Source organism: Tarenaya hassleriana, unplaced genomic scaffold (assembly GCF_000463585.1).
Source record: "Tarenaya hassleriana unplaced genomic scaffold, ASM46358v1 Cleome5, whole genome shotgun sequence".
In the NCBI taxonomy this organism is placed as follows: Eukaryota; Viridiplantae; Streptophyta; class Magnoliopsida; order Brassicales; family Cleomaceae; genus Tarenaya; species Tarenaya hassleriana.
Genome location: NW_010967707.1, coordinates 3,236,422 through 3,262,881, shown reverse-complemented (window position 1 = coordinate 3,262,881; position 26,460 = coordinate 3,236,422). Strand labels below are relative to the sequence as shown.

Sequence of the window (26,460 nt, the reverse complement as noted above, 5' to 3'; positions counted from 1 at the left end):
CTTTCTCTCCATGGTTTCTTGCCTCTGTTTCATCTCATTTCTTCTCCCTTTCACATGTCGTCTTCTCGAACTTCGTATTTCTCGTCCGCTTCTTGCTTCGCCGGTCCATCTGACGCGTACCCAGAAGAGTTTTTAGAGAACAAGCAACGGGAAGCGCAAAAATATGGAACCTTTATACGACGACACGAACAGCAGCCACTTCTAATCTCGTCTTCTCCGAGGCTTATGATCGTCTCCTTCTCTCGTATTCTCGCAATAGCATATCGGTTTCCGCCATTGTAGACGCTCAAAGTATCAATGTCATTTTGCTTTCAGTTGTGGGGTTTACCTGTAACGAGAGTTATCGTTCCGTTTTGTTGGTCTGTGAAAGAGACTTGAAAAAGATTTTGACTTGCCTGCACGATTTTCTATTTCAGTTCAGAACTTATGGATCTGGGTTTTTAGGTCTGCTTGTTGTTAAGTGATCCGGAAGTCCTGTTCGATTGAATCGTGTATGGGTGGAAATCATTGTCTTTCGGGGATTGATTTTGGTTTTAACCGTGCTTGAATCCGAGGAGAACATAACAAGGTATGTCTAGTTACGTTGGTGTTCTTGTTTCTGATCAATGGTTGCAGAGTCAGTTCACACAAGTCGAATTACGCACCCTTAAATCCAAGGTGCCTATAGATTGTTTCTTTGTGGTTTTCTTTGATTCATGATCACCATCTTCTGTCGCTGGTATTGAATTGACGTTTGAAACACCTTTCTGTTTTATGCATTGCAGTATATTTCAGCAAGAACTGGGTCGGGCCGTGTCTCCGTGGTGGATTTACCACCCGTTTCTCTCAAAGTTGAAAGCTTTCAGCGGCACCTTTGATGAGGATGAGATCAAATCTATATTGGGGCAATCTTATACCAATCCTGATGAAGAAATTGATTTTGAAGCTTTTCTTCGGGTGAGCTTTTCTGTGGCTTGGTATTCTTTTCGCTCAGGTTTTGATCGATTTGATTTATGATTATCTTTCTTGTACTGATCAGTTTTATGGATGGTTTGACAGGCCTTTCTTAGTGTGCAATCCCGGGGAATTGAGAAATCAGGAGGTTTAAAAGGAGGTTCGTCATTCCTCAAGACAAGCGCTACAACAGTTCACCATGCAATCAATGAATCCGAGAAAGCTTCCTACGTGGCCCATATCAATAGTTTCTTGAGAGATGATCCTTTCTTGAAGAACTATTTCCCTATAGATCCTGCTACTATGCCCTGTTTGTTCTTGCTAGAAATGGTGTTCTTTTGTGGTATATACTTGATGCCTTTTACAGTTACACTATAAGAATTCTTTGTAAATATCGAGTTTATTTCCCCTTTTGCATTGTAATGGTGATTCTTCTCTTCTTCCACACTGCAGTAAGCTTATAAACATAGCGGTTCCTGGGACAATCGATGAACGAGCCATCAATACAAAGAAGGTACTTAACCCGTGGGAAAGAAATGAGAACCATACTCTTTGTCTGAATTCTGCTAAGGCAATTGGCTGCACAGTGGTCAACATTGGAAAACAGGACTTGGCCGAAGGAAGAGTGAGTACTCCCCAGAAAAAAAAAAAAACTAGGTAGCTCTCCGTTGTATTGCTTTCACTCGTTTGATCTTCCAATGTTAATTGTTTCATTTTTTTCATGTTTGTCATTGTAGCCCCATCTCATACTTGGGTTGATATCTCAGATTGTAAAGGTACTGTTCACTTTAAGCCCTCCCCTTTTAGGTGTAGAATGCTTTGTAGTAACATTTGCTAAGTTTGCATCATTTTTGTTGTTCGGACAAAATATCAGATACAATTGTTGGCTGATCTCAATCTGAAGAAAAATCCTCAACTTGTTGAATTGGTGGACGACAGTAAGGTAGATAATATTTGATGATTTTTACGCCTTTTTTTTATGATGTTTTCAGTAGCATGAGACTAATGATTTGGTACTTGCCCTCTTCTTCATGGCTTTCCAGGATGTGGAAGAGCTTATGGGATTAGCTCCTGTAAAGGTTTTGCTAAAATGGATGAACTTTCATCTGAAGAAAGCCGGTTACGAGAAGCAGGTCACAAATTTCTCTTCTGATGTGAAGCCATGAAGGTTAGTTGGTCTTGCTGCACTTCTTCACAAATATTTGTTCAACTTTCGAAGCGTAGTCTTACCGATGATTACCAATTATGATTCTGCTGCTTTTTTTCCCCTCTCTTGTTTTGGAATATGTTGAATATTTTTGTTCATAATCTATAATTCTATGAAGTGGATTCACAAATGCTGATTTCTGAATTCCTCTGTTGTGTTTTTGCAGGATGGAGAGGCATGTGCATATCTTCTTAATGCTCTTGCACATGAACACAGACTACACAGTACACAAGTGACTTTAGAAATCAAAGATCCAGCGGAAAGAGTAAAGAGGTTGCTTGAACAGGCGGAGAAATTGGACTGTAAAAGATACATTTCTCCTAAAGATATAGTGGACGGATCACCAAATCTTAACCTAGCTTTTGTGGCGCAAATATTTCAGCACAGGTCGGTAACAATCTTGACCCATCATTCATTTATATAATTGAAACCCACGAAAAGTTATTTCGGTGGATTTGATCATTTCTAGTTTTGACCAATGCAATGATCTCTGTTGCAGGAATGGATTGTCTGTCGAGAATTCGAAGGTGTCATTTGCTGAAATGATGACGGATGACGCGCAAACTTCACGAGAGGAAAGATGTTTCCATCTCTGGATTAACAGTCTAGGAGTTGCATCTTATGTCAATCGTGTTTTCGAGGATGTTAGGAACGGGTGTGCAAATGAAGTATAGGAAATGCAATCTTGTTTTCCCTCTCACTCGTTAATCTTGATTGGCTCAAGTTCTAATTGATTCCTCTTGTGACGTATAGATGGGTTCTTCTCGAAGTTCTCGACAAGGTTTCACCTGGCTCGGTTTACTGGAAACATGCAAATAAGCCTCCCATAAGAATGCCGTTCAAAAAGGTTGAGAATTGCAATCAAGTTCTAAAGATTGGAAAAGAATTGAACATCTCCCTTGTCAATGTAGCTGGTAATGACTTTGTGCAAGGAAATAAGAAACTCATCCTGGGTGAGTCCTCCTCGAAAGCTTGCCGGTCCACATAGTTCACTTCCATTTAACGGCATTCTCAGCTCTATATAGTTTATATTTCACATCAATGACTTGTTAATATTGTTGTTGTCGGGTTTGTATGATCCTGAAAGTGTGTCTTCTATAGTTCTATTGCAGATTGTTGTTCCATTCTACGAAAACTTGGCCATTGTGTCTCCTTCTGACAATGTTTTTGCAGCATTTCTATGGCAGCTGATGAGATTTACAATGCTCCAGCTTCTGAAGAACTTGAGATTTCACTCTCAAGGTAAAGAAATTACAGACACAGATATTCTAAGTTGGGCTAATAGGAAAGTGAAGAAGGCGGGTCGAACTTCTCAAGCCGAGAGCTTCAAGGTAATAAGAATCAATCGAAGCTCAGACCTTTTTTTATGGTGATTCATCTTCAGACACTAAAAGGATCTGGGGTTTTCACATTTTGCCGATATTAGGACAAGAATCTGTCAGATGGGATCTTCTTTCTGGAGCTTCTTAGTGCAGCAGAGCCAAGAGTAGTTAACTGGAGTCTTGTCACTAAGGGAGAAACAGGTAATCATGCTCGTCTTCCAGTATGTAACATTCCACACAGATACAAATCTAAGTGTCTCTCATATTTTATAAGCTGCTTTTGGTTTCTGTAAATTGCCATAACAGAGGAGGAAAAGAAGTTGAATGCTACTTACATTATCAGTGTTGCCCGGAAGCTCGGGTGCTCGATATTCTTGTTGCCCGAGGATATCGTAGAGGTACAATCTCATGGCTTGAAACAGTTCTCTCGGTTTTTTACATCGACGTCGAAACAGATTAAATCCAACATGAACTTTGATGACAAGCAGGTGAACCAGAAGCCATCATGTACTGGAGCCTCCTGCAACATTCAGACACAGGGTTTACTGTCTGGGAAGCCACCATTGAAGGGGCCGATGCAAGCTCAGCGGCGGATGAAATGTCTAGAACGTCCCTGGACTCTCGGGCTTCAGATACATGAAGCTTGGTATCGAATCTTATATTCTTTGTTATGATTTTATAATGATGGTTAGCGTTACTCTATATGAAAAAGCTAAATGTAAATTCTGAATACATCATAAAACTAATCATAAATCATAAATTATATAAATATTAGACTAAATTATTTTTAAAAAGGTCAATTTTTCTATTAATATACTCATTATTTCGGAAAAAATTAATAAGTGCACGAGCAGGTTCAAATGTTAAATTTAGTACTAGTGGAAAAAATGACGTTTTATTTAATAATATTGTGTAGTTAAACAAGGTATTAACTGAGAAGACAATCCCAAGGCATTCTTGTCGTTGAAAAGTCAAAGTTGCACATCGCCCTTAACTTGTCCCATGATTTATTTCCATTCGTACTACAATAACAAAAGTTATTGTGTTTTAATGACGTACAAATTCGTTGATAATAATAATTATACGAATATGATTAAGTGGGATGACGGCATTAACAATCTCAATGAAACATTTCAAAATTTGTATAAAATGAATATGGTCATGGACGGACCCACTTGATCAATAGCCACAACTTACAGAAATTTTTTTTGTTTTCTTCACAAATTTTATATAATTTTATGTAGAATTATTGTATTACCCCCTAATGAAATTAAGTTTATGCTCATAAATTTATATGCGTATACATTAGTCATCCACTCATAAAATGTTTTGGCTCATGTGAGAAGAAGGGATATAATTACTCTATCCGTTTCAAAATATTTATAATTTTAAGTTATTTTTTATATTTTAAAATATTTGTCATTTTATATTTTCAAGACATTTGTTACAATAGTTTCAAATTTCAATAAATTATTAATAATAACATTGTTTTTATACCGTCATTTTGAAACAGAGGGATTAGTAAATATTGTGATTTTGCGTGCAACGAAATTAATTAAAAAGGATTAAAGAAAAGCACCGAAACTAAGAATGAGAGTGAAGTCAACAAGAAACAGCCCTCGGGCGCAATGCGTGCCGTCTTGTTTTCACATAATCAACAAGGAATTTTTTTATAAAAAAAAATTCATGAACTTCAAAACCGTTATGGAAAAAATAAAATCACTGCAAGTAATTTAGGGATTATTGATGACTTTGTAAACAAAATCAAAATCAATTGAATTAACAAATTTTAACTATATTTAAATGGAGTCTAAATTAAAAATCAACTAAAATATGATTTTTAAACGAGATAAAGTAAATATGAAGTGAATAATTCTGCATATATAATTAACCGAATAAATGGAAGTAATATAGAATAAATGTTTTTAAATGAAAACTTTATATAAGTTTTCCAAAACAGATTAAAACAACAAATTAAAATATAAACAAAACCCTAAAGATACTTTGCTGGACACTGTTTTTCCAAAATGATTAGTTATTTAGACAAATTAAGTGCAAGAACAGTCCATAACTAAATAATTTTATTATTATTATTATTATTATTAAAAGCTGAAAACAAGGAAAGCGACGTGACTGATACGACAATATGTATAGTTTATAGTTTTTTCCCGGAATTAGCACATACTTTGTCCATTGATTTAACGTTGAACCTACCAATTATGTAATTAACAAAAAACATTTGTTATGATTATCTCAGCATTAGTTACAATGACAATACGATTCATATAATTTTTCAAAGCGAAAAAAAAAATACAGTACCTAATATGCCAAAACGGCTCAATCCATAATATTTATTTCATTTTTTCCATATAATAATAATAATAATAATACCTCGGGTAATTAATTTGTTTAGGAATTAAGTATTACAAGTGAAATTTGAAGGCAACGATGAAAAAATAAATTAAGAAGAAGGAAGAGTGCCTGGCTTTCCCATGTACGCCGTCCCCCGGTAATGAATTTTCCCGGTGAATTCTTCGCCGGAAAAAGCTTCTAAGATTCTACTCCGACGATCCAAAAATCTTCACATAACGATGATACGTACAGTCGTGTGTGTATATATATATGTGTGGCTGTGTGCATGTATACGTGCATCTGTGACATGTTTGCTCTTCGTCTCCATCATCATCACCATAATTATTTTTCCTGTTTTCTTTTTTTTTGGGGTATAGAGAGAGAGAGAGAGAGAGAGAGAGAGAGAGAGAGAGAGAGAGGAACTTCACAAAAACCCTTGTTGCTTTGGAGTTTATACATGCATACAAATATATGTATACACGCATATATTTGCGTGTGTAACATAATGTCATGTTTATTTTGTTAAGATATTTAACAAAAACAAAAACATTGACGAAAAACAAGGAAGTTTGGTTTGACGTGTCCGATCGCTAGTTTGAATAATGCACACACACGCACGCATATACATGTAATATGTATGTATATATTATTCAGGTGTATAATTTAGTTGGGGAAATGTCTTGAATAATCCACAAAACAATAATGCATTATAAGTCCCATATTTCCATATATTTTAACCCATAAAACGTTTGTTTTATTTTGTTTTTCTTTGTGCATAAATAATGCCAATTTGATGGAATATTGTAAACTATGCACTACATCAAGTTTGTAATCATTACAACCATTATTTTCTTTACATATTTAATTTTATTACCCATACCCAACTTAATAATATAGTATCTCGGTATCCATTGGAATTTTTTTAGATTTATGGATATCCAAACCCGGCATAAATATAAGAAATTGTTTTAAATAAACCTAAATTTTATATTTCATACAAAAAATATATAAAATAATGATGATATTAAAATTTGAAATATGATGATACAGAATTTTTTAAAATTAAATTAATTTTGATGACGAATGATAACACAATTTACATATGTATTGTCAGAAGAAATCAAGTTATTAGACATTAATCTTTAAATATCTAAAATTTGGGATATTTGTTGATAATACGAAATTTTTTGGATATATAAATCCGATATTTTTTTTAAAACAAAGTTTAAGAACGCAGATCTTAGACAATAGAGGATGGTCCAGATAAGATTTGAATCAAAACATTTATAAATATAAATAATAAAAGCCTCCATTAGACGTTGAGTGACCGACATCTATCGTTCCACCTTGATGAACTTATCCAAGAATCTGAAACCAAACTAAAAACTAAAGTACGACGACACATCAAATCCAAAAGTAAAAAAAATGGCAACTTTGATGCTTTCAAGTTCTTGCAATTCTCCTTATACCGCGTTTTGTTTCACCGCGTTTGCAATAACAGTGATTAGAAGCGTTTGTTTGAAATCGATTCATTGGACGCAACGCACTAATAATGGATCATACGAGCTCGACCCATTTGGTTCGCGGGCTAATTAAGTAGCTCGATCTTTGATGACCCATTTGGTCCGTTCGTATTTTCTTTCAAGGAACAATGTTATTTAGGTCCATTTCGCACTTGCTGAAACTATATGTTAAACAATGTCATATACATATATATATATGTATAGGTCTCGTAAGAGATCAATGGTTGGTCATTCGAATTCAGAAGCCAAAAAAACATATATATATATATATATATATATATATGTTTATGCCTCAATATTAGTTTTGGCGCCTAGCATTTGCATGATCATAACTGATTAAGCGACCATTAAAATTTGGAATGAATATATATATAGATATATATATAGAGAGAGAAACATTTTATGTATTAATTTGCTTTATTTCCTCTTAATTTATCGGTCGATTCTGATTTGATTATATATATATATATATATATATAAAGGATTCTAGAACTGAACTAATTTCCGTTGAAATATTGCAATCTTAGACAGGGGGTCCGAAGTTAATGCAATAAAACACTAAAGCAAGCCATTGATGAGTTTTGGACACAATTATTGTGATGTGAATAGATAACAATTATAATTTCTAGAGAAAAAAAACAACTTTCAAATTTAACCTTTTTAATGAAAAAAAACTTAAATTCTAGTAAATGAGAAATCGACGTAATATCATTAGCTTTATTATATTTATAATATGGAATACATATTCTTTTTAATCACTCAAAATTTAACCATATATCTTTCTATTACCACACAAAAATTCTACCCTAATAATTTCCATGACATTCCATATAATTCATTTTTGGAACTCATATATATATATATATATAACTTGAGAAAAACTAAATTAGAGTGTAAACATCAAAAGGATAATCCACACAAAGCAGAATTCCGATTTTTCGAGTACCGGGAAAAATGAAAAAGTTATTCTTTGCTTAATTTAATATATTTTTTGCACACCGGCCTCTTAAAAAATAATTTAAAGTATTCATGTCACAGAAAAAAGCAAGGGCAATTATGTCATTTTACTGTGGTGGACAATCGTATCCTTTCGCAGTTCAATGGAATAAAATACCAGAGGGGTTGTAACCAAGATCGGCACCGGATTGAATTCTCCGGAGAGATACAGGAGAGAGAGAGCGCAAATCAAATTTATCTTTTTTGAACTTCGGATCCGTCGAAGCTATGGAAGATCATCGGCGTTAGCAGAATCTCCGGCGGGGAGGAGGTGATAGGTTGTTTGGAGGGGTAGCGCGTGAATCTTAGAAGTTCTTTTCATCTTCTTCTCGATCTACCAAGTACCGTCCTCTGTTATGATTCGCGGCAGATCCAACGCTGCTACGGCAGCGAAGCCGGGAGGTTCTTCGCCGGAAAAAGCTTCTAAGATTCTACTCCGACGATCCAAAAATCTTCACATAACGATGATACGTACAGTCGTGTGTGTATATATATATGTGTGGCTGTGTGCATGTATACGTGCATCTGTGACATGTTTGCTCTTCGTCTCCATCATCATCACCATAATTATTTTTCCTGTTTTCTTTTTTCGGCAGCGAAGCCGGTAGATCTGACGCCGGCAACGGTGACCAACGGCTTGCCGGAGATCCGTTTCAGAGGGGTACGGAAGAGACCGTGGGGCCGATTCGCCGCCGAGATTAGGGATCCGTGGAAGAAGGCGCGCGTGTGGCTCGGCACCTTCGACTCCGCCGAGGATGCGGCGCGTGCCTACGATAGAGCGGCGCGTAATCTCCGGGGACCGAAGGCGAAGACCAATTTCCCCTTAGCAGAAACCCCCAACGTTAATTATCACCATCAGCCGTACACGAATTGCGGCGGCGGCGGCAGCGGAGGAGGATCGGAGGAAAATCGGACCCCCGGGATCGGTTCGTCTCCGATGAATCGTCCGGCGTCGAGCAGTATGAGCAGCACGTTGGAGTCGTTCAGTGGTCCTAGGGTTTCGAGACCTAGACCGGTGGTGGTTCATCGTAAGAAACCGGTGCAGCCTCGCGCACCTGATGATTGCCATAGCGACTGCGATTCTTCTTCTTCAGTGGTCGATGATGACGACGACTGCGTCCTTACCTCTTCTTTGCGCAAAGTTTTACCTTTCGATCTCAACCTGCCGCCTCCAATGGAAGGTCACGATTTCTCCGGCGAAGATCTGAAGGTCACCGCTTTGTGCCTCTGATTATTGGGTTCATCGTTCTTAAACCTCTTCCTAGTTTTTTTCCTTTGTTTTTATTATCAGGAAAAAATCGATAAAATTGAAGGAAAAAAAGGGAATCTGCTGGAGTTATACCGTCTTCTGGTCCTATATGGATCGAAGGTGGAAAACTTTACGATTAATCTATGCATTTGCTAGATGCTTACATGTAGAATTAGTATTCTGTTTATGATGATTGCAAGATCTGGGTCTTTTCTTCTACCACCTCTCGTGCTCTCAGCTAAAGATCTTATTTGCAACTTGCAAGAGCTTAAAATGGATCCGATTCTATCCACTGTGTATAACCATGCCCTGTTGTTTAGGACTGGAAATAACACTTGCTGCTTGATGAATCTATCTGTAGAAATCTGTGTTTATTGTTCACTCACACACACGCACTCGTTATGTTTGGCTGCTGTACAAGGTTATCTGGTTTGATATAGGTCAGCGCTAGTGCAGGATTCGTGTGTTCTACTCCTTTTCTTCTTAGATCTTGCAGACCAGGGATGATAGTCCATCCCAAATGTGAACTTATGATGATCCTTGGTAATTGCCTGTGTTCTAAGGTACGAATCTATGATGTTCGCCCAGATTGTAAACCCGGGCGACTGAATTGATGTTCTAGACGAGAACAATGATTCGAAGAATGCGATGAAACTAGCCGTAGAATCAGTGATTTGTTTGACAGTTTTAAGGTTTAGGGTAAGGTGAATGATCTTGGGCCAGCGAGTTTTAAGGTTTAGGGGGTAAGACGAATGATCTTAGATCAGTGAGTATGGTCGGAACAAGATCCGTATTTGGAATTTATGGATGATAGTTGATAAGAATGGAGAGGGGGGCAAGTGGTGGTATGGTGGGTTTTGCAGGCGAACCTACTTTATATATATATATATACACACACATGTATATGTATATGTAATTATGTATTATTGTCAACGGGACTTGCTTTACTTTGGGTTTTAATATTTGGACCGTCGATACTAATCCATTTCATACGTGTCGACTAAGTCTTGTCTTTATGTGTGTGTTGTGTTTGGGTTCTTGTTTGATTTCTTTTTGCTTTTTTTTTTTGGTTTAATGGGTCGATCAAAGTGATTGTGTTTGGAGTGATTAAATGCGATGATTGATGCTATAGTGAAATTAGGGTTTACTTGCGTGCTGCGTTGAGCTTTGTTTTTTTTTTTGTTTTTTTTTTATATTCTATTTGGATCTAAATAATTTTTATTTGAAAAATATATCCAATAGGTTTGAATATGCTTACATGAATATTTATGCTAAAAAATATAAAAAAATACATACGATTATTTTTGTATTTACAGAAAGTTTACATTAGAAAAAGATTGGATGCAACAAATGCAAAACATTGGATTTTGTGACAAAATATATGAAGATGTGTGGAGAACTTTGACTTAATCTTTTCTTCCTCTTTTGACCGAAAGATTTCTCTTCACTTGTCGGTTGCTTTTCCATGACTCGCCTGAGCCTGATTTCACTGTTCACCCTTCTTTTCACTGTTTATGTTTATATATATATTTTTTTAAAAATTTACATTAATCAGATTATTTGGATTTTTTGTTCAGTTTGTGAATGAATGTTATAGTGGCCACATGGAAAATAATTGCTGAATCAAATGCTTTACATTTTACTGGTTAAAACTAATCCCATGCATTGGTGCAATCAGCTGTAAACGTAATCCAATGTAGAAAAAGAGAGTGAATTTGTAAAGTTTCGTAGAATCTGCACTTCTTTTTCATCAAAGATCCTGAATTTTCAGATTCTGATAGCTCATGTAGTATGCCGGATTAATGATAAATTAATATCTTCATATATTTCAAATTAAATTGAGAATATATAAATTAATGAAAACTATAATTTTTTAGATGTTTGTATAAAAATTAAAATTTATTTGAATTTACACAACTACATTTTTTAAAATTAAGAAATCTTACACGTTTCATTTATAATCTTCACGTGTGTAATTTGTAGAATAATGATATCTAATACAAAAAAGTATTCAAAAAATATGTGGCAAGAAAAAATAAAGAAGGAGAAAATTCAGAGCTATTTAGAATGGGCTTATTGGGCCTTCGTTGAGCCCACAGAAAAAACACCGCGGTCTCTTCCCCTGCGCCGGTGACGAGCTGTACTCGACGGTCATGAAGACCTGAACCAAAATCGGAGTTTTGGGGTTCTGTGGTTTCTCGAGAGATGTTTCAGATTGTGAAAAACAGGTTCAGTGCGTCTTTCTCAACACTGACAAAGAGATACTTCTCGATTCGTGGTAAAACGGTGATCGATGCGGCGTCGAAGGATGGGGAGCTTAGGGTTTTCATTGTCTCCGGCGAAGTCTCCGGCGACACCATCGGCTCACGTCTCATGGGCTCCCTCCGAAAACTCTCTCCTTTGCCCGTTCGTTTCCATGGTGTTGGAGGGTAAGCACGTGGGTTTCTCTCTTTTCGATCATTTTGTGAGATTGCTCGCTGAAATGCTGAGTTTCTACTTGGGGTTCTGTTTACATTTTCCGAATCCGAGACGAGAAACGGAGAACTTGCTTGAAAATGTTGTGTTTTGCTTCTAAAAAGATTGGTGCTTAATTTAGGTCCTTGATGTGCAAGCAAGGGTTGAAGTCATTGTTTCCCATGGAGGATATTGCAGTAATGGGGATATGGGAGCTGTTACCGCATCTGTTTAAGTTCCATGTGAGTATTATAATACTGATGAAGTGATGCTTTGAATGGTCTTATATCAGATCCATTATCTATTGTCCTGGTTTTGGAATTGCAGGTTAAGTTGAAGGAAACTATAGAGGCAGTGACTAAATTCAAGCCACATGTTGTTGTGACTGTTGATTCCAAGGGATTCTCCTTCCGGCTTCTGAAGGAGATACGAGGTAAAGTGACCATTTTGTTCTGGTCTTGGTGGTGTATCTATATTGGAAATGAGTGGGGTAACATATACATTTGAGATTTTCGAAGAGGGTTTCTGAATAGATTGTATGTGAAACCCCAAGGATTTAACGAGCTGTGCGGATAGGACTGATACCACAATGGTATGAGTGACGTAGTCGGTGTTTGGTATTCGTTACTATCACATCATGTTCACTAGGAAACCCTGAACGTACACTTGGCTCTGATATAATAGGAACTCAGCCTTTTTAATAGGCTACACAACTGAAGATTTGATAAAGCAAGAATCCTATAATTTTAGCTTCTAATTCCAAAAGTTCCTGAAGGCATTTCTATTATATGATGTAGGACAATGGGGCAATGCTTTTTGGCTTTGCAGCTAGATACAATCAGTGGGGCTTGGAGAATTCCCCAATACATTTTCATTACGTGGCACCGTCGTTCTGGGCATGGAGAGGGGGTGAATCAAGACTTGGAGGTCTATCCCAGTTTGTTGATCATATTTTCTGCATTCTCCCAAACGAGGAAGCGGTTTGTAGGGCAAATGGGCTGGAAGCTACCTTTGTCGGGCATCCAATACTTGAGGACGCAATTGAGTTCAACTCCGTATGTATTTTCCGTGTTCTTGAATAACCAATTTTAGCTCCTCGACGTTGTAGTTTTCCATACTTGTTTTGAATTCCTCGGTACAAGTGATACATTTTCTTCGACAGGCTGGGAAATGCATGCCTTACAAATGGAAGATCCAAGGCAATCCTAAGGAGTTCTTTGGAAAATACTCTCTACCTTCTGGTAATGCAAAATCTTTCTGATTGTTTTAACCTTTCGTAGGATGGACATGTCGATTTGACCCCTTCCTGTATTTCGATGATGACGATGCTTTGCAAAACTTTACATTCAAGACTCCACGGTCATTTCCGTGCTACCCGGGAGCAGATTGCAGGAAGTTGAGAGAATGCTTCCCATATTCGCAAAAGCAATGGAACTACTTAAAGGCTCCTCCTTTCCTAAACTAGTTACTCTTATCCATGTCGCATCAAATAGCCACGTGGAGCGTTACATCGGAGAATTCCTCCGTGATTGGCCTGTTCCAGTGATCCTTGTTCCCGGTGGATCCACCAAACTTAAATACGATGCCTTTAGCGTAAGTTTTCGATCTGAAACTCCCGTTTATTTTATTTCTTTCTTTCTATCTTGCTCGCTCTCCCTCTCTAATTGTTTGAGTTCCATCCACGCAGGTGAGTCAGGCTGCACTATGTACTTCAGGGACTGTTGCTGTTGAGTTACAGCTCGCACGTTTGCCTTGCCTCGTGGCTTATAGAGCTCATTTCCTCACAGAAATGTTCATACGCTACAAAGCCAAGATACCATACATCTCTCTCCCAAACATTCTCCTGGGCTCACCCATCATCCCAGAAGCTCTCTTTCAGTCCTGCAACCCTTTGAATCTCTCTGCAATACTAGGGTAATGTTCTCTGCTTTGATTCATATATTGCATACCCCATAACGATCTTTGTTTAGAGGATACTGGGTCTGGGTAGAAAAAACCCGAATTTTTGGAATTCGGGTACTCATGTGTTACATGAGAAGAGATCGGATTTTGTCATTAGGGAAACTTGAAAATCGGGTTTTGGTTCGGGTATCCGACTGTTGCATGAGATGGGGTCGGGTTTTGTTTTTAGGGAAACCCGGAAATTGGGGTTGAGTTCGGGTATTTGTGTGGGTAACGGGTAGTGATCGCGTGTACTCAAGTGAATAGTAAATTGACTTTTTTACCCCTAGGTTTTAGAGGAATTACATAAAGAGCTTGGGTTTTGAATTAAGTTTCACTGAAGTTTCGGGTTTGGATTTGGGTTCGGGTAGCCCGAAAATTTTGCATTTTCGGCCCAAACTATACGAGATACATGTTTTGAAAATAATTGAAGTTTTGTATTTTAATCTCGGATTCGGATACATGTGGATACTCGAGATTTTTTTTTTTTGCGGATATCTAACCTTTGGATATCCAACCAAAAGAGATCCGAGAACAGATAAATATCTCGGATACCCGGCCTATCCTCGCCTTTAGAGTATAGTACTGAAACTATATCGACAAAGAACGAGCGTGACCCGAGGAATGGTGTGAATGTTGTAGGAAACTGATTTCGGATGAGGAGATGAGAGAAGATCAAGCTGCTGCTGCTGAAAAGTTTGCGAGTCTCTTGCACCCTTCACAAAGAGACATTCACAACTTCCTCCCTCGAACTGGTTTGGGGTCTCAACATTACACACCAAGCTTTTTAGCAGCTTCAACCATACTTTGTTTTGCCAAACCTTGATTATCCTTTTTTCTTTTCAATAATTTTGATGAATTTTTAGTCTATAGTTTTAGTTTATGCAAATATTTTTGTGTTGGTTAAGAAAGATTCTGCATCCCTCTTCTTGAAATTGTTGGAAAGTTGTGGTCTTATTAGGGAGTTGATTTAACGCCGGTTCAAATACTTGGAACCCCAATTTCTATCACCAGGTCCAGTATTCCGTACGAAACCGAAATTGAGGTTTATATTGTTGAAAAAATAAACAAGAAAATTAATCGAATATCCAAAATTTGGGCAATTGGCAACATATTGGCATATCGGTAGTTATGGCTGAAATCGAGGGTATTTTCGTAAAACCCACAATATTTAATATCATAATACCGTAATACATTTTGTGATCTGGGGTCAATTTCAGCAGCCGCTGCCTACACGTAACGTTCATCCGATTCCGGGAAGGAGAGAGAGATTTGGGAATCTGTCGCTTCGAAGCTTGTCGCGACTTTCCCTAAATCTGTAGAACATCACGTTGATCTCTCCACGACGGTAAGGTTCGCCCTCTGTTTGATTCTATCTTCTTCTCTTTTTCTTTTTTTTTTATGTTTGATTCTCGATTCATCTGTCGCGGATTAGGGTTCGTAGGGTTGGGGGAGGTGGGGATTTGATCGATGGTTGACCTTCGTTTTCTAATTGTTTTATCCAGAAGCTGTTTGTCCTGGTCGGATTTCCGTTGGTCGACTGTGTTCTATCCATTTTCGTGAATCAAGGCGAGTACTTTTCAGACTCTATCACGTAGAAGGTGATTGATTGCTTGAACGTTTTTTCTTTTGAAATTTTACTAACAGTATACTGCGAATTTTGTTTAGCCTCGTTTTCTGGATCCCTCGATGTGAGTATTTTGGTTTCTACATCAAAAACAGTGTTTCGATTCACAAGGAATTCGTGAGTGCGGTAGTCGATTCTTAGCTGAGTGAATTACGTTGAAGTTTGTATATGGAATTTGGGTTGGATGTGGAATCAGTGCTTAGGTCGCAGAGAGCAATTTAAATGTTAACTCTGCTCGAGCTGACACATGACTAAGCAGTTTGAAGGTTGTCTAAAACTTTTAGCCATTGATTTTTGCTCTCTGTCCTAATGTCCTTGCTTTGTCCTGGGGCTGAAAGGTTTTTATGCAGATGATATGATCCAAACAATGTTTAGAGCAAAATTTACTGTTGCAAGGTCTTTCCTTGATTTTCTTTTTCTTTTGATTCCTTTATTTGTTTTCGGGGCTGGAAGTTTGTCTTGCCATGGTTTGTGCGCTTAGGCTAGATATTAAGTTGCTTTTTATGTCTAAAGCCATGTTGTGACCAGCCGTATATTTCTAGAGTTAGATCGTTTAGTTGTCGAAATACAAGTTCTTTATATTTCTCAAGGATCTTATGTGAATATCAAAACTCTAATAACTGGAAGTGGGCTTTGTAAGATAGTAAAATATTGGTAAAGGAATCAAATAGAAACTTGTAATGTTATAATGAGCAAATCAGCAGGCAATCTAGGCAAAAAGTTCATAATATGTCTGAAGACCCAAGAAGAGCATAGCCATAGCAGAATCCAGTACTTGATAGACCTGCTTAATTATTTCGGTTTGCAAGTTTGTGATCAAAATCATGGACTGAAAATTTGGTTAATGTTTGATCAATTCTCAACAGAAACCATGCCGAAGAACAAGGGAAAGGGAGGAAAGAACAGGAAGAGAGGAAAGAACGAAGCGGACGATGAGAAGCGTGAGCTGGTGTTCAAGGAGGACGGGCAGGAATATGCACAAGTTCTTCGCATGCTCGGTAATGGAAGATGTGAAGCCATGTGCATAGATGGTGTAAAACGTCTATGCCATATCCGTGGCAAGATGCACAAGAAGGTTTGGATTGCAGCCGGTGACATCATCCTTGTCGGGCTGAGGGACTACCAGGATGACAAAGCTGACGTCATCCTCAAGTACATGTCCGATGAGGCTAGGCTCCTCAAGGCATATGGTGAGCTTCCGGAGAATACCCGTCTCAACGAAGGAATCGTTGGGGATCTCGATGACGATGAAGATGCCGCAGCTGATGACTACATCGAGTTCGAGGACGAAGATATCGACAAGATCTAAGACTAGACCGGTTAACAGTTTCCGGGTTGTATTTTTCCAGTCCGAGACTCGTCATTTGCGCCGTAACATCGAGTGTTAAGATGCTGCACGCATTATGCATTTCGGGATTTCATCCGATTTCGTATCTAATGTAGTGGCACTGGCTCTTGTTGCTTCATTTCCTTGTCCTCATGGGCATTCTTTGCAGATCTGAGATCAAAGGGAGAATGTCTGCTAAATAATTTTAAAAATATTACAAAAAAATAATAACACTTTAGTTTAATATGTTTCTGGATAAATTATCCTATCATATATATATAATTTTTTTTTTCCAAAAAGATGCGGTGAATATCCACCAGACAGATGCAGAAAAAAAAAATCCAAGGGACTGGTGGGAACTCTCCATTAATGAGAGTTTTTAAGTTTTTTGTACGGATCCATCAACGCCCAACGGTACCGGACCCATGCATGCATGTATCAGTATGACGTCTGCGTTCTTATCATCTTACCGCGTATTATTTTCATAGGCTAAAATAACCCATTTTAGTTCCAGAACCAAAATCAAATAATATAAACCGATACTTTACTCGAATTTGATTTAAAAAATTTAATTACTTTTAAAAATAATTTCATCAATAATGCGCTAAATATAAAAATAATCGAAAAACAGAAGTGAGTCATCTTTAAAAGATATATATTTAATAAAGAAAATGAATTCAAACCGAATTGGAATAGAAACCAAATCGAATTCAATCCAACGCAAAAAAAAAAATGGAATAAGTATAATATTTTAAAATCGGAAAATTAATTTTAAAATAAGTGACATGCATAACCTGAAATAAATGAAATTCGATATAGCTAACCTAATACGCCTAACTTTATTTTATTAGAGAAAAAACTTGCAATAATATTATTTTATTGACTTTTCTCATTTAGTAATTAAATCGTCTTCGCCTGCACATGCTATTATAAATAGGGGGCGTGGGAAGGGACAATTTCTTCATCACCTTCCTTCTTCTTTCTTCTTATTGGGCAAAAAAAAAATGGCTTCCAAGTCTTTGGTTCTATTGGGTCTCTTTGTTGTTCTTCTGGTTGCCTCGGAGGTCGCAGCTAGAGATCTTGCTGAAACCTCCACCCACAAGAACAATGGTATATATATCGTATATATGTGTGTGTATATATTCCACAAGACACTAGCTAGTTCAATTGTTTTTTTATGGTTGTAGAACACATGATATATGTAAATTTTATTACTAATTTATGATGGTATGCAAAAAAATGTTGTAATGGTAATGCCATGAACTACAAAAGTTGACGAGTGTTAAAACTATGGCTATCTAATGAGCAGAAGTCGCTGAGGAAACACATCACCCGGACCAGTACGGAGGACGATATGGCGGCGGCGGTCACTACGGCGGAGGAGGTGGTCACTACGGCGGCGGAGGCGGTCACTACGGCGGCGGAGGTGGTCACTACGGAGGTGGAGGCGGCCACCGCGGGGGAGGAGGAGGAGGTGGTTGCCGCTACGGCTGCTGCTACAGAGGATACTATGGCTGCTCAAGGTGCTGCTCTTACGCCGGCGAGGCTGTCCAAACTCAGCCGGAGAACGAGCCTGGTCACTAAAACCTATACATACATATATATATATGTAGTATGCGAGTGTGTATGCATGCATGTACTTACACACGTGTGTGTACGCATGGGAAAACGTCATGGGGCTTTCATAATGAAGTACGTACGTACGTAAAGTGTATGCACACCATGACTTAATTAAATAAAACGACGACGAAGTTTCTGTATTTTTCGTGTATTAATCTAAAATCTAAACAAATATCTTTTAATATTAATTACTATTAGAAAATCAATGACATTGGACATATTGCGATTTCAGTTTTATTGTTTCATTTGATAAAAGCGTCTCAAACGTTGTACGATTAAGTCGTATCATAAAGTAGTTTCTTGCCCTATATATTACCAAAGACCTAACTATTATTTTCATGTTTATATTCACATCTAGGGTAAATTGCCAGGTAAAGTACACATGGAATTATAGATAGAGATGGTTCAATGTCGATTTGGATTGGGAATCTACAAGACAAATTGCAAATTGTATAGCCATCCTTAGCATTTAATAAGTTTATAAGCATTTTATGTCATAATACAAACTAGTATAGGTAGGACACATTGATACAATCTGGATAACTCTTATATATATATATATATATCCCTAGCTACCTTTGAGTTCATTTTCTCCAACTCCATATTTAATGTAATTAAACCTATTAATTTCTAATTACTATTTTTAATCAAAACGTTAAAAATCTATAATTTTATCAGTCTATCAATTTTCAATCCCAAATTAAACTATATTTATGATATTAATTTACTATTTAGTTCTCCTTCCGAAGATGCCATTTTTCTCACTCATGCATGGAAATAAAGATGTATGCTATGCGATTCCAAATTTCCAACTCGTTCAAATTACACGTATGAGTAGTAAGTTGTTGTACCACAAGTTGTTTTTTGAAGAAAAGACAATTTGGTACCCTACTTTTATAGCCTAACTAGGTAATAACCCGCGCGAATCCCTGTTTACACATAAATCTTAGAAATTAATTCTTACAGATTTGCCACGTGTCATCCCCAGGTGATTCTACTGTACTTTTATATATATAGATATATTCAATATTTTGTTGTCAATTTAGTTATCTAAATTTATGGTGTCATACTAATTAAAATTAAAAAAATGTTAATAACCGACCACAGAAGAATTTATATGGTTTTAATCTAAATTGTTTATTTTCTCTTTTTTTTTGGTTATTTTTATGTAATTTCTAGGTGCACTGATGTATATGTGCATATATATGTGTATATATATATATATTAAGATAAGTCATAATAACATTTGAACTATATTTTAACTATGTATGTTTTATAATAAGTCATGCTAACATTTTAATTGGCTGAGAATTGGAAAATTTTGAACATCAAAATATATTAAAATTCAATTCTAAACATTAATTGTAGGAACAAAAAATAATACACATACAAAAGTCATAGATATGATTTCACTAGAACTGCCTAGAACTCATTGAATGGTAGATGTGGCCAATACATGGCCCGGTGCAGGGCAATGTCGCAGGGTTTGTAGATTTGAATCTGATCAAAATCTGTGATGAAATATTGTTTACTTTCACATAGAAAACGACATATTATACATACATATATATATATACATATATTACCCTTTTAGCGTCCAAGATAATATAAGATTGATTCGAACTTTTCATCAAAAAAAAAAAAAAGATTGATTCGAACTCGAATTGATCCGAACTTAATCTTAGTTCAGTTTTGAATTTTTCTAGTCTCAAATTATATCAAATTAAAAAAAAATAGCATATGTTATTTTTTTCCTTACATAAAAATAGTAAAATGACTATTTTACTTGAACAAGTAAATAAAATAATAAAACGATATTAAAATCACACACACACATATATAGGGTAAAATAACCAATAAATGGCCACCATACGGAAATAAAAAGATCTAAAAGGCTAGTGGGAACACCAATTAATGAGAGTTTAAAATTTTGTGCAGATCAATCCAACACCCAACCGTACATGGGGCCATGCATGTGTGACTTCTTCTACGTTCTTATCCTCTTACCCCATTTGTTTTCATATATAGGGCTAAATCATTTTAATTTCATATAACCACAGATTTAAAAAAAATATATATTATTACATTACTTCTTTGACTTTTCTCAGTTGGCAAGTATTAATTCATCTTCGTAACCCCTCACTCGATACTATAAATAGAAGTGTGGGAAGAACATTTCTCTTCATCCGATCTCCTTCTCTCTGCTTGGTTTTAGCATACGAAAACACAAAGCAGTGTCTTAGCAAAACAAGAAATGGCTTCCAAAGCTTTGCTTCTCTTATGTCTCTTTGCTGTTCTTCTCGTTGTCTCCGAGGTCACAGCAAGAGATCTCGCTGAAACCTCGACCGAAAAGAAGAATGGTAAGTTTTCCATATATATATATATATATATATCACGTTAAGTTCATAAAATTTCGTAAAGTATTGGTTTGGGCGAGAATCATTTGGCTTTACAGAAGCTGACGAGATGTTTTTTTAATCATTCTCTGTATATGAGCAGACGCCGCGGAAGAGGCACAACACCCTGACCAGTACGGAGGAGGATATGGTCCCGGCTACGGCGGACGCGGTGGATACGGCCGTGGAGGGTATGGCGGACGCGGAGGGTACGGTGGTGGCGGTTATGGCGGACGCGGCGGATACGGCGGACGCGGTGGATACGGCGGAGGAGGTGGCTGCCGGTACGGATGCTGCTACAGAGGATACTACGGTTGCTCGAGGTGCTGCTCTTACGCCGGCGAGGCTGTTCAGACTGAGCCGGAGAACGAGCCTGGAAACTAAACCTATATATATATAGTGTGTATGTATATATATGTGCATGCATTTACGTAAACTAGGCCGTGCATGGTTGTGGGATCTATATATATACACTCTAAAGTGTACGTATGGGGGGAAAACCTGCATGGGGGCCGGCTACCACAATAATGAAGTACGTACGTCCATGCATAGACTAAATAAAAGGTTGTGGAAGTTTCTGTTTTTATTTCATGTTGGTCTGTAACCGTTGGAGTTGTAATCCTTGTGGTCTGCGTAATATAGTGTTTTGCTTAAATTTAAATATCACGAAATTTCCTTCTATCTTTTTTATTCACATTAACTAATGGCGTTTTAAAGAGGTTAATTAATTACCACTAAAAATTAATTATATATCATTTTCCACACTTCTTTAACGAGCCTTTGCATCTTTGTTAATATGTTGTTCAATAATTTGTTTGTCAATATATAAATTGGGAATCAAGCTTCATGATTTTTAATATATACTAGATATTCCTTCCTCAAATGGACATTTCTATACAAAAAAAAAAAAAATCAAAATTGAACATAACGCACCAATTGAAATATAACCCAATATTAAATCTGAATGAGTAAATTAATTTTTCTCAAAACGGATAAAATTTGAATTGAAAAATAACCAGCTAGAATTAAACGTAGAGTATGTCCAACCCTAATGTGTACGTTGTATTGAAAGCTATTAGAAAAGAGTTTGCTATTTATAAAACAAAGTACAAACATAAAATATTTACCATAATTAATCTTAATAAGTTATTAGGATATTACACCGATCATGGATTGCATATCATAAGATTTGACAAAAACCCTCGGTCCCAATAGTAGTAGGGGGAGTCAATATAGTGGTGCGATATATATGTATGTGACTTGAGTGTCCCAAATACAGACAACATATTATGTCATTCAAAGAAAGAGGGTCCCTATATCATTATATATATATCACCAAAACCGGTTTGATCAGTTCCGGTTGAGTTCGGTTCTTTTCGATTTCAACTTTTTTTTTTTTAATTTAAAAATGTTGAGTTCCGTTTTTTTTTATAAAAAACTTGTGTATATTTAGTTTTAGTTTGTATGTTATTTTTTTGTCAATTTGAATTGAATTTTCTTCTACTTAAAAAACTAAAATTTAATATAATTTTCGTTTGTATTCGATTTTTTTATTATATTATATTTAATTCGAATTCAGTTTATATTTAATTAATTTGGGTTAAATAAAACGGTATCCAATTAATTTTAGATCTCGATTTGGAAATTTCTACAAGTTATTCGAATTTTTATACCCAAACCGAATTCTTCATACCCTAAATGAAAAAATTATGGTTAGTTACTGAAATTCATTTAATATATATATATATATATAACAAAGATACTTTTGTCAAACTTGAACTGAATGAGATGTAACCGCTTGACTCCAAATTAGAACTCTGCATGTAAGTGATGTAATCGTTCGATTCCAAATTAGAACTGTGCATGTAACATCATTTTAGAAGAAACAGACAAATATATACATACATATATATATATATATATATTTTTATAAGAGAGGAAATTTGTTCCCACGTCCTTCAGAAACAATTACCATGCACATGCAGAATATGATCATAACATTTTTTTGTTGGGTCATGGGTTTAAGAATGGAGAAGACAGGAAACATATAAAATAACAAAAACTGCAGCAAATCCGAAGCAAATACTCTCAGACACGACGAGCTTCTGAATCTGACAAAGATCGGAACATGGGTGTTCATCGTTTCAGGATCTTTATTTACACAGACTTTTTTTTCTTTGCGTAGAACTTGGAAAAAAAAACCAGGGTGAAGAAGAACAATGGCTGGCTTTGGCTTTGATATCTTCATGTCTGGGGTTTCAGACATTCAAGCCAAGCTTCTGAGCAGCAAGAGCTTCAGCCTCAAGCGTTGGCTCCCACAGGATCGTCGTCTCGGCCAAGAGTGACGTCACAACGTACGGGTCCATGTTCGAAGCTGGACGCCGATCCTCCAAGTAACCTAATCCACACGCGGAAATCATCGTTACCCTCGAGTTCGAATTCATAGTTCGGTGAATCACTGGTTCAGAAATTATAGTTCGAAGGGGTCACTGGCTCGAGCCTTTCGAACCATTCTTTCAGGTCAGGGATTAGACGAGCCAGATTCTGTTGTCGGGAACTCAAAGTCGGTACCTTTTCCATTCTTCTCGGTGTCACGGCCCACACGGATCGAGCATCCACGGTTTGCCACTCCCTGCAAGTTAATGTCCGAATGCTGAGCAGAGATAATATGGGAGAAAAGTTGAAAATTTCGGATATTATGTGATCATACCCATGAGAATGTATCGATACTCGCAGTCTCGTGCTTTCCCGTCAACCTTCTCTCGTTCCCTTCCCCATAAGCGCTGATGTGTTCCTTGTGACGGAGCGAGAGATTCAGGATCGCCTTCTTGATCACTTCATACCCTCCGTCGTCTCTCATGCTCTTCGTACTGTGAATAAAAAACCGTTATATCGATCCGATCCGTTCTACGTTTTGGACAGTACTGAAGAGATGTTGTGACTCGTGGAATGTGTTACCTGTAATTGGTGTGGCATCCAGCACCGTTCCAGTCGCCCTATCGTCGTACATAGAAGATGAACCTTTGGGGTCAGGTCCATTGTCAAATGACACAAGAGAAGTTACATTGTCTTTTTTCCACGAAAAAAAAGTATAACGGTAATCACCTCTATCGGCTTGGGATCAAGCGTGAGGACGACTCCAGCTTGTTCCGTGATTCTCTGCAAAAGTTATAACCGAAAATTAAACACGAGGGGCCGAGAAAGTTCAACCTGCTCCAACTGATTCTCAAGAAGTAGTAACAAGTATAAGAAAACCCGTCTGATTAACAAAGCCCTTAAGAAACCGAGACAAACTAGGAAGAAACCCTTCTTCAGATCTGACTCGAGTTTCTAATCTCGATCGAGATGAGGCAGTTCCCGAGATAAATTTATTCTCGGGATCGAATATAAACAATGGTTGATATATTTGCACAAAAAGGACGACGTTGATTACCTCGAGAAGGTATCGGGCACACCAGATATGATCACCTGCTTCAATGCCAACACTCGGGCCAACTTGGAATTCCCACTGCAAGAACAGAGTATAATATCAAACTGATGATATAAACTAACGAAAACTATACGCTGGAAGATTCGATAAATAATGAACTTATACCTCGAAACCCGAAAGGAGAAAAAGGCAATGTAGAAAAAGATTCAGACCTGTCCTGGCATAACTTCCCCGTTGGTACCGCTAATGTTAATTCCAGCATATAAGCAAGCCTTGTAATGAGCATCCGAAATGTCACGGCCCCAAGACTTGTCGGCTCCAACTCCGCAGTAGTAAGGACCCTAACAAGAAGCGAAGATACCGGTAAATCTCTTACTATATATACACTGATGCAACATCATTAGATATAGTTATCACCTGTGGACCGGGATAAGCTCCAACAGGCCAGCCCAAAGGCCACTTCACGTTCTGTTGGAGTAAGGTGTATTCTTGTTCAATACCGAACCTAATAAACAAAGGCGAATATCCACAAATTTAGTCGCAAAATCTATCCAGAAAGGGTCAAGCTAACACGTTATTGCAGGATCAGGGGTAAGGACAGACCATGGAATGTCATCTACGACTTTCTTGTCACTGAAAATCTCAGCTGCTCGGGCACGTTTGTTCGTGGGAATGGGCTCACCGGCTGGCGTATAACAATCACAGATAACCTTCACAACAAAATTCTTACAGAGCTCAATAAACAAACCCCCAAACAAACTTGGGATTAAGACGATGTTGTTGTTGTTGTTCAATAAACAAACATAACTACTAACTGAAGTTAACAACACTGTACCAAGATGTTGTTGCCTCCTCGGAAAGGATCTCTGAAAATAGCTTGTGGACTGCATAAAACAATGGAGTTGCAGACAAGGTAAATATATAGAAAGAGAGTAAAAGAAAAACAAAGTGATAAAGTCTTCAGACAAAAAATCTTACTAAAGAATGACTTCACTGTCTTCACCAGGCGCTTGTCCAGTACTTGAACCATCATAGTTCCACTTGGGAAGCTCGGAAGGATGTTCAACCGGCTTTTCGATTGTCTGAAATTTTCAGAAGAAAATGGATACCAAAAGAAAGAAAGAAAGAAAGAAATCAGAACAATGCATAACATGAAATGCAAGATCCATGCATAAAATCTAGCATACACCACTCTATCTTACCCTTGACTTGCTTCGCAGGTCGATTCCAGATCCTCCAATCCTATCCAAGAAAGATCAAAGTCATGAACATAAGCTAAGTACCGATAACTTGTAAAACGTAACATAACCAAAGTAATCAACAAGAAGGATGTAACAGTTGAGTAAACGGCAATCAGACAAACCAAAGGAGGGGCATACCAAATGTACTCGGCGATGATCTTGTCAGTGTAAGGTTTGGTGTCTAAGTTGAGAAGTCCCTCGAGCCTATTGACAGTGCTGTCGTCGGATTGGAGGGCCAAAACCCTAAACTTGTTAGAACAGTTCAGTTTCCCGCTCTGCTTGTTCTGCCTCAGCACTACAGAGCTCCATAGCTTCGACGAAGCTGCAGGGCTGGAGATGACCGAGTGCTTCGGCACACCCATCTGGCATTTTGGAGAAGGTGCCAAGATCTGTGCCATCTTTGCTTCAAGCCCTGATGAAAAATAGCATCAAATCAATTACAAAAAAATGGATTTTTTATGCAGAGATCCCACCTTTTTTAATCACAAGATCAGAAATTAGCCTTTTTTTTAACCATAATTTGTTCAGAATCAGCCTTTTAGGACCCAGATTCTTGGCAGACTTTAGTCTGATTGTCTAAAAAGGATTAAACTAAACTGATTCCATTTCTGAAAAGGCGATTAGAAACTATTCAAATAAAATTAAATTATGGGCAAAAGCCAAAGAGATCCATCCACACGAAACATATAAAATAATCAAAAAGTGATCCATGAGGGTCAATTCAGCAAGGAACGGGAGTAGATTATGCATTGTTGGTGGACCCGAGATCAACTGGAATCGAGCTTTCCGGGATTACAAGTGAATTTGACTTTAAAGTTACAATCTTTAACGTTTCTTTCCCT

At 37.2% G+C, this 26,460-nt stretch overlaps 6 protein-coding genes and 1 pseudogene across 12 annotated transcripts in view; 6 read left to right on the top strand and 1 right to left on the bottom strand.

The window, feature by feature from the left end:
- The first annotated feature begins 3 nt into the window (after positions 1-3).
- On the top strand, positions 4-4,233 carry LOC104826612 (annotated as a pseudogene).
- A 4,213-nt stretch (positions 4,234-8,446) lies between these two features.
- LOC104826611 (ethylene-responsive transcription factor 3-like) lies at positions 8,447-9,936 on the top strand. 3 transcript variants are annotated; one of them, XM_019204095.1, is made up of 2 exons: positions 8,447-8,717; positions 8,924-9,936. In XM_019204095.1, exons 1-2 carry the CDS (start codon positions 8,690-8,692, stop codon positions 9,562-9,564), a joined length of 669 nt encoding a protein of 222 aa, XP_019059640.1. In that variant the 5' UTR covers positions 8,447-8,689; the 3' UTR covers positions 9,565-9,936. The 3 variants fall into 3 exon arrangements, with proteins under 3 accessions (XP_019059640.1, XP_019059641.1, XP_010557690.1); XM_019204096.1 differs by having other exon boundaries at positions 8,447-8,731; positions 8,938-9,936; XM_010559388.2 differs by having other exon boundaries at positions 8,447-8,735; positions 8,942-9,936.
- A 1,618-nt stretch (positions 9,937-11,554) lies between these two features.
- Positions 11,555-15,545, top strand: LOC104826609 (probable lipid-A-disaccharide synthase, mitochondrial). The gene is made up of 9 exons (XM_010559381.2): positions 11,555-12,011; positions 12,179-12,278; positions 12,364-12,469; positions 12,865-13,091; positions 13,199-13,277; positions 13,388-13,629; positions 13,724-13,950; positions 14,620-15,325; positions 15,483-15,545. The coding sequence occupies exons 1-8, from the start codon at positions 11,788-11,790 to the stop codon at positions 14,801-14,803; spliced, it is 1,389 nt and encodes a 462-aa protein (XP_010557683.1). The 5' UTR covers positions 11,555-11,787; the 3' UTR covers positions 14,804-15,325; positions 15,483-15,545.
- LOC104826610 (eukaryotic translation initiation factor 1A-like) lies at positions 15,236-17,070 on the top strand. Of its 5 annotated transcripts, none has more exons than XM_010559383.1 (3): positions 15,238-15,330; positions 15,483-15,546; positions 16,471-17,070. In XM_010559383.1, exon 3 carries the CDS (start codon positions 16,476-16,478, stop codon positions 16,911-16,913), a length of 438 nt encoding a protein of 145 aa, XP_010557685.1. In that variant the 5' UTR covers positions 15,238-15,330; positions 15,483-15,546; positions 16,471-16,475; the 3' UTR covers positions 16,914-17,070. The 5 variants fall into 5 exon arrangements, with proteins under 5 accessions (XP_010557688.1, XP_010557685.1, XP_010557687.1 ...); XM_010559385.1 differs by having other exon boundaries at positions 15,483-15,578; XM_010559382.1 differs by having other exon boundaries at positions 15,311-15,325.
- An 826-nt stretch (positions 17,071-17,896) lies between these two features.
- On the top strand, positions 17,897-18,698 carry LOC104826607 (glycine-rich protein 3 short isoform-like). Its single transcript, XM_010559380.2, has 2 exons — positions 17,897-18,041; positions 18,241-18,698. The coding sequence occupies exons 1-2, from the start codon at positions 17,936-17,938 to the stop codon at positions 18,513-18,515; spliced, it is 381 nt and encodes a 126-aa protein (XP_010557682.1). The 5' UTR covers positions 17,897-17,935; the 3' UTR covers positions 18,516-18,698.
- A 2,018-nt stretch (positions 18,699-20,716) lies between these two features.
- LOC104826606 (glycine-rich protein 3 short isoform-like) lies at positions 20,717-21,626 on the top strand. The gene is made up of 2 exons (XM_010559379.1): positions 20,717-20,911; positions 21,051-21,626. The coding sequence occupies exons 1-2, from the start codon at positions 20,806-20,808 to the stop codon at positions 21,329-21,331; spliced, it is 387 nt and encodes a 128-aa protein (XP_010557681.1). The 5' UTR covers positions 20,717-20,805; the 3' UTR covers positions 21,332-21,626.
- Positions 21,627-22,967: 1,341 nt separating this feature from the next.
- LOC104826605 (glutamine synthetase, chloroplastic/mitochondrial-like) overlaps positions 22,968-26,460 on the bottom strand; it is a 4,252-nt gene continuing 759 nt past the window's right edge. The window contains exons 2-14 of the mRNA XM_010559378.2: positions 25,757-26,030; positions 25,580-25,619; positions 25,356-25,459; positions 25,213-25,261; positions 24,981-25,087; positions 24,795-24,882; positions 24,590-24,718; positions 24,381-24,455; positions 24,053-24,106; positions 23,906-23,943; positions 23,658-23,817; positions 23,519-23,579; positions 22,968-23,345 (exon numbers count right to left, since the gene is read on the bottom strand). Of these exons, the coding sequence (XP_010557680.1) occupies positions 23,206-23,345; positions 23,519-23,579; positions 23,658-23,817; positions 23,906-23,943; positions 24,053-24,106; positions 24,381-24,455; positions 24,590-24,718; positions 24,795-24,882; positions 24,981-25,087; positions 25,213-25,261; positions 25,356-25,459; positions 25,580-25,619; positions 25,757-26,016 (1,305 nt within the window). The 5' untranslated portion in view covers positions 26,017-26,030 and the 3' untranslated portion in view covers positions 22,968-23,205. The remainder of the gene's footprint in view (positions 23,346-23,518; positions 23,580-23,657; positions 23,818-23,905; positions 23,944-24,052; positions 24,107-24,380; positions 24,456-24,589; positions 24,719-24,794; positions 24,883-24,980; positions 25,088-25,212; positions 25,262-25,355; positions 25,460-25,579; positions 25,620-25,756; positions 26,031-26,460) is intronic.

What these genes read in the sequence shown, in the direction of transcription:
- LOC104826611 (XM_019204095.1), top strand. Translation starts at nt 8,690, where the DNA reads ATGATTCGCGGCAGATCCAACGCTGCTA. An exon ending in CGGCAGATCCAACGCTGCTA is followed by an intron (nt 8,718 to 8,923) that starts CGGCAGCGAAGC and finishes GTTTTCTTTTTT; the next exon opens with CGGCAGCGAAGCCGGTAGAT.
- LOC104826609 (XM_010559381.2), top strand. Translation starts at nt 11,788, where the DNA reads ATGTTTCAGATTGTGAAAAACAGGTTCAGTGCGTCTTTCTCAACACTG. An exon ending in ACGCAATTGAGTTCAACTCC is followed by an intron (nt 13,092 to 13,198) that starts GTATGTATTTTC and finishes TTTCTTCGACAG; the next exon opens with GCTGGGAAATGCATGCCTTA. An exon ending in TTAAATACGATGCCTTTAGC is followed by an intron (nt 13,630 to 13,723) that starts GTAAGTTTTCGA and finishes CCATCCACGCAG; the next exon opens with GTGAGTCAGGCTGCACTATG.
- LOC104826610 (XM_010559386.1), top strand. Translation starts at nt 16,476, where the DNA reads ATGCCGAAGAACAAGGGAAAGGGAGGAAAGAACAGGAAGAGAGGAAAG.
- LOC104826607 (XM_010559380.2), top strand. Translation starts at nt 17,936, where the DNA reads ATGGCTTCCAAGTCTTTGGTTCTATTGGGTCTCTTTGTTGTTCTTCTG. An exon ending in CTCCACCCACAAGAACAATG is followed by an intron (nt 18,042 to 18,240) that starts GTATATATATCG and finishes TCTAATGAGCAG; the next exon opens with AAGTCGCTGAGGAAACACAT.
- LOC104826606 (XM_010559379.1), top strand. Translation starts at nt 20,806, where the DNA reads ATGGCTTCCAAAGCTTTGCTTCTCTTATGTCTCTTTGCTGTTCTTCTC. An exon ending in CTCGACCGAAAAGAAGAATG is followed by an intron (nt 20,912 to 21,050) that starts GTAAGTTTTCCA and finishes GTATATGAGCAG; the next exon opens with ACGCCGCGGAAGAGGCACAA.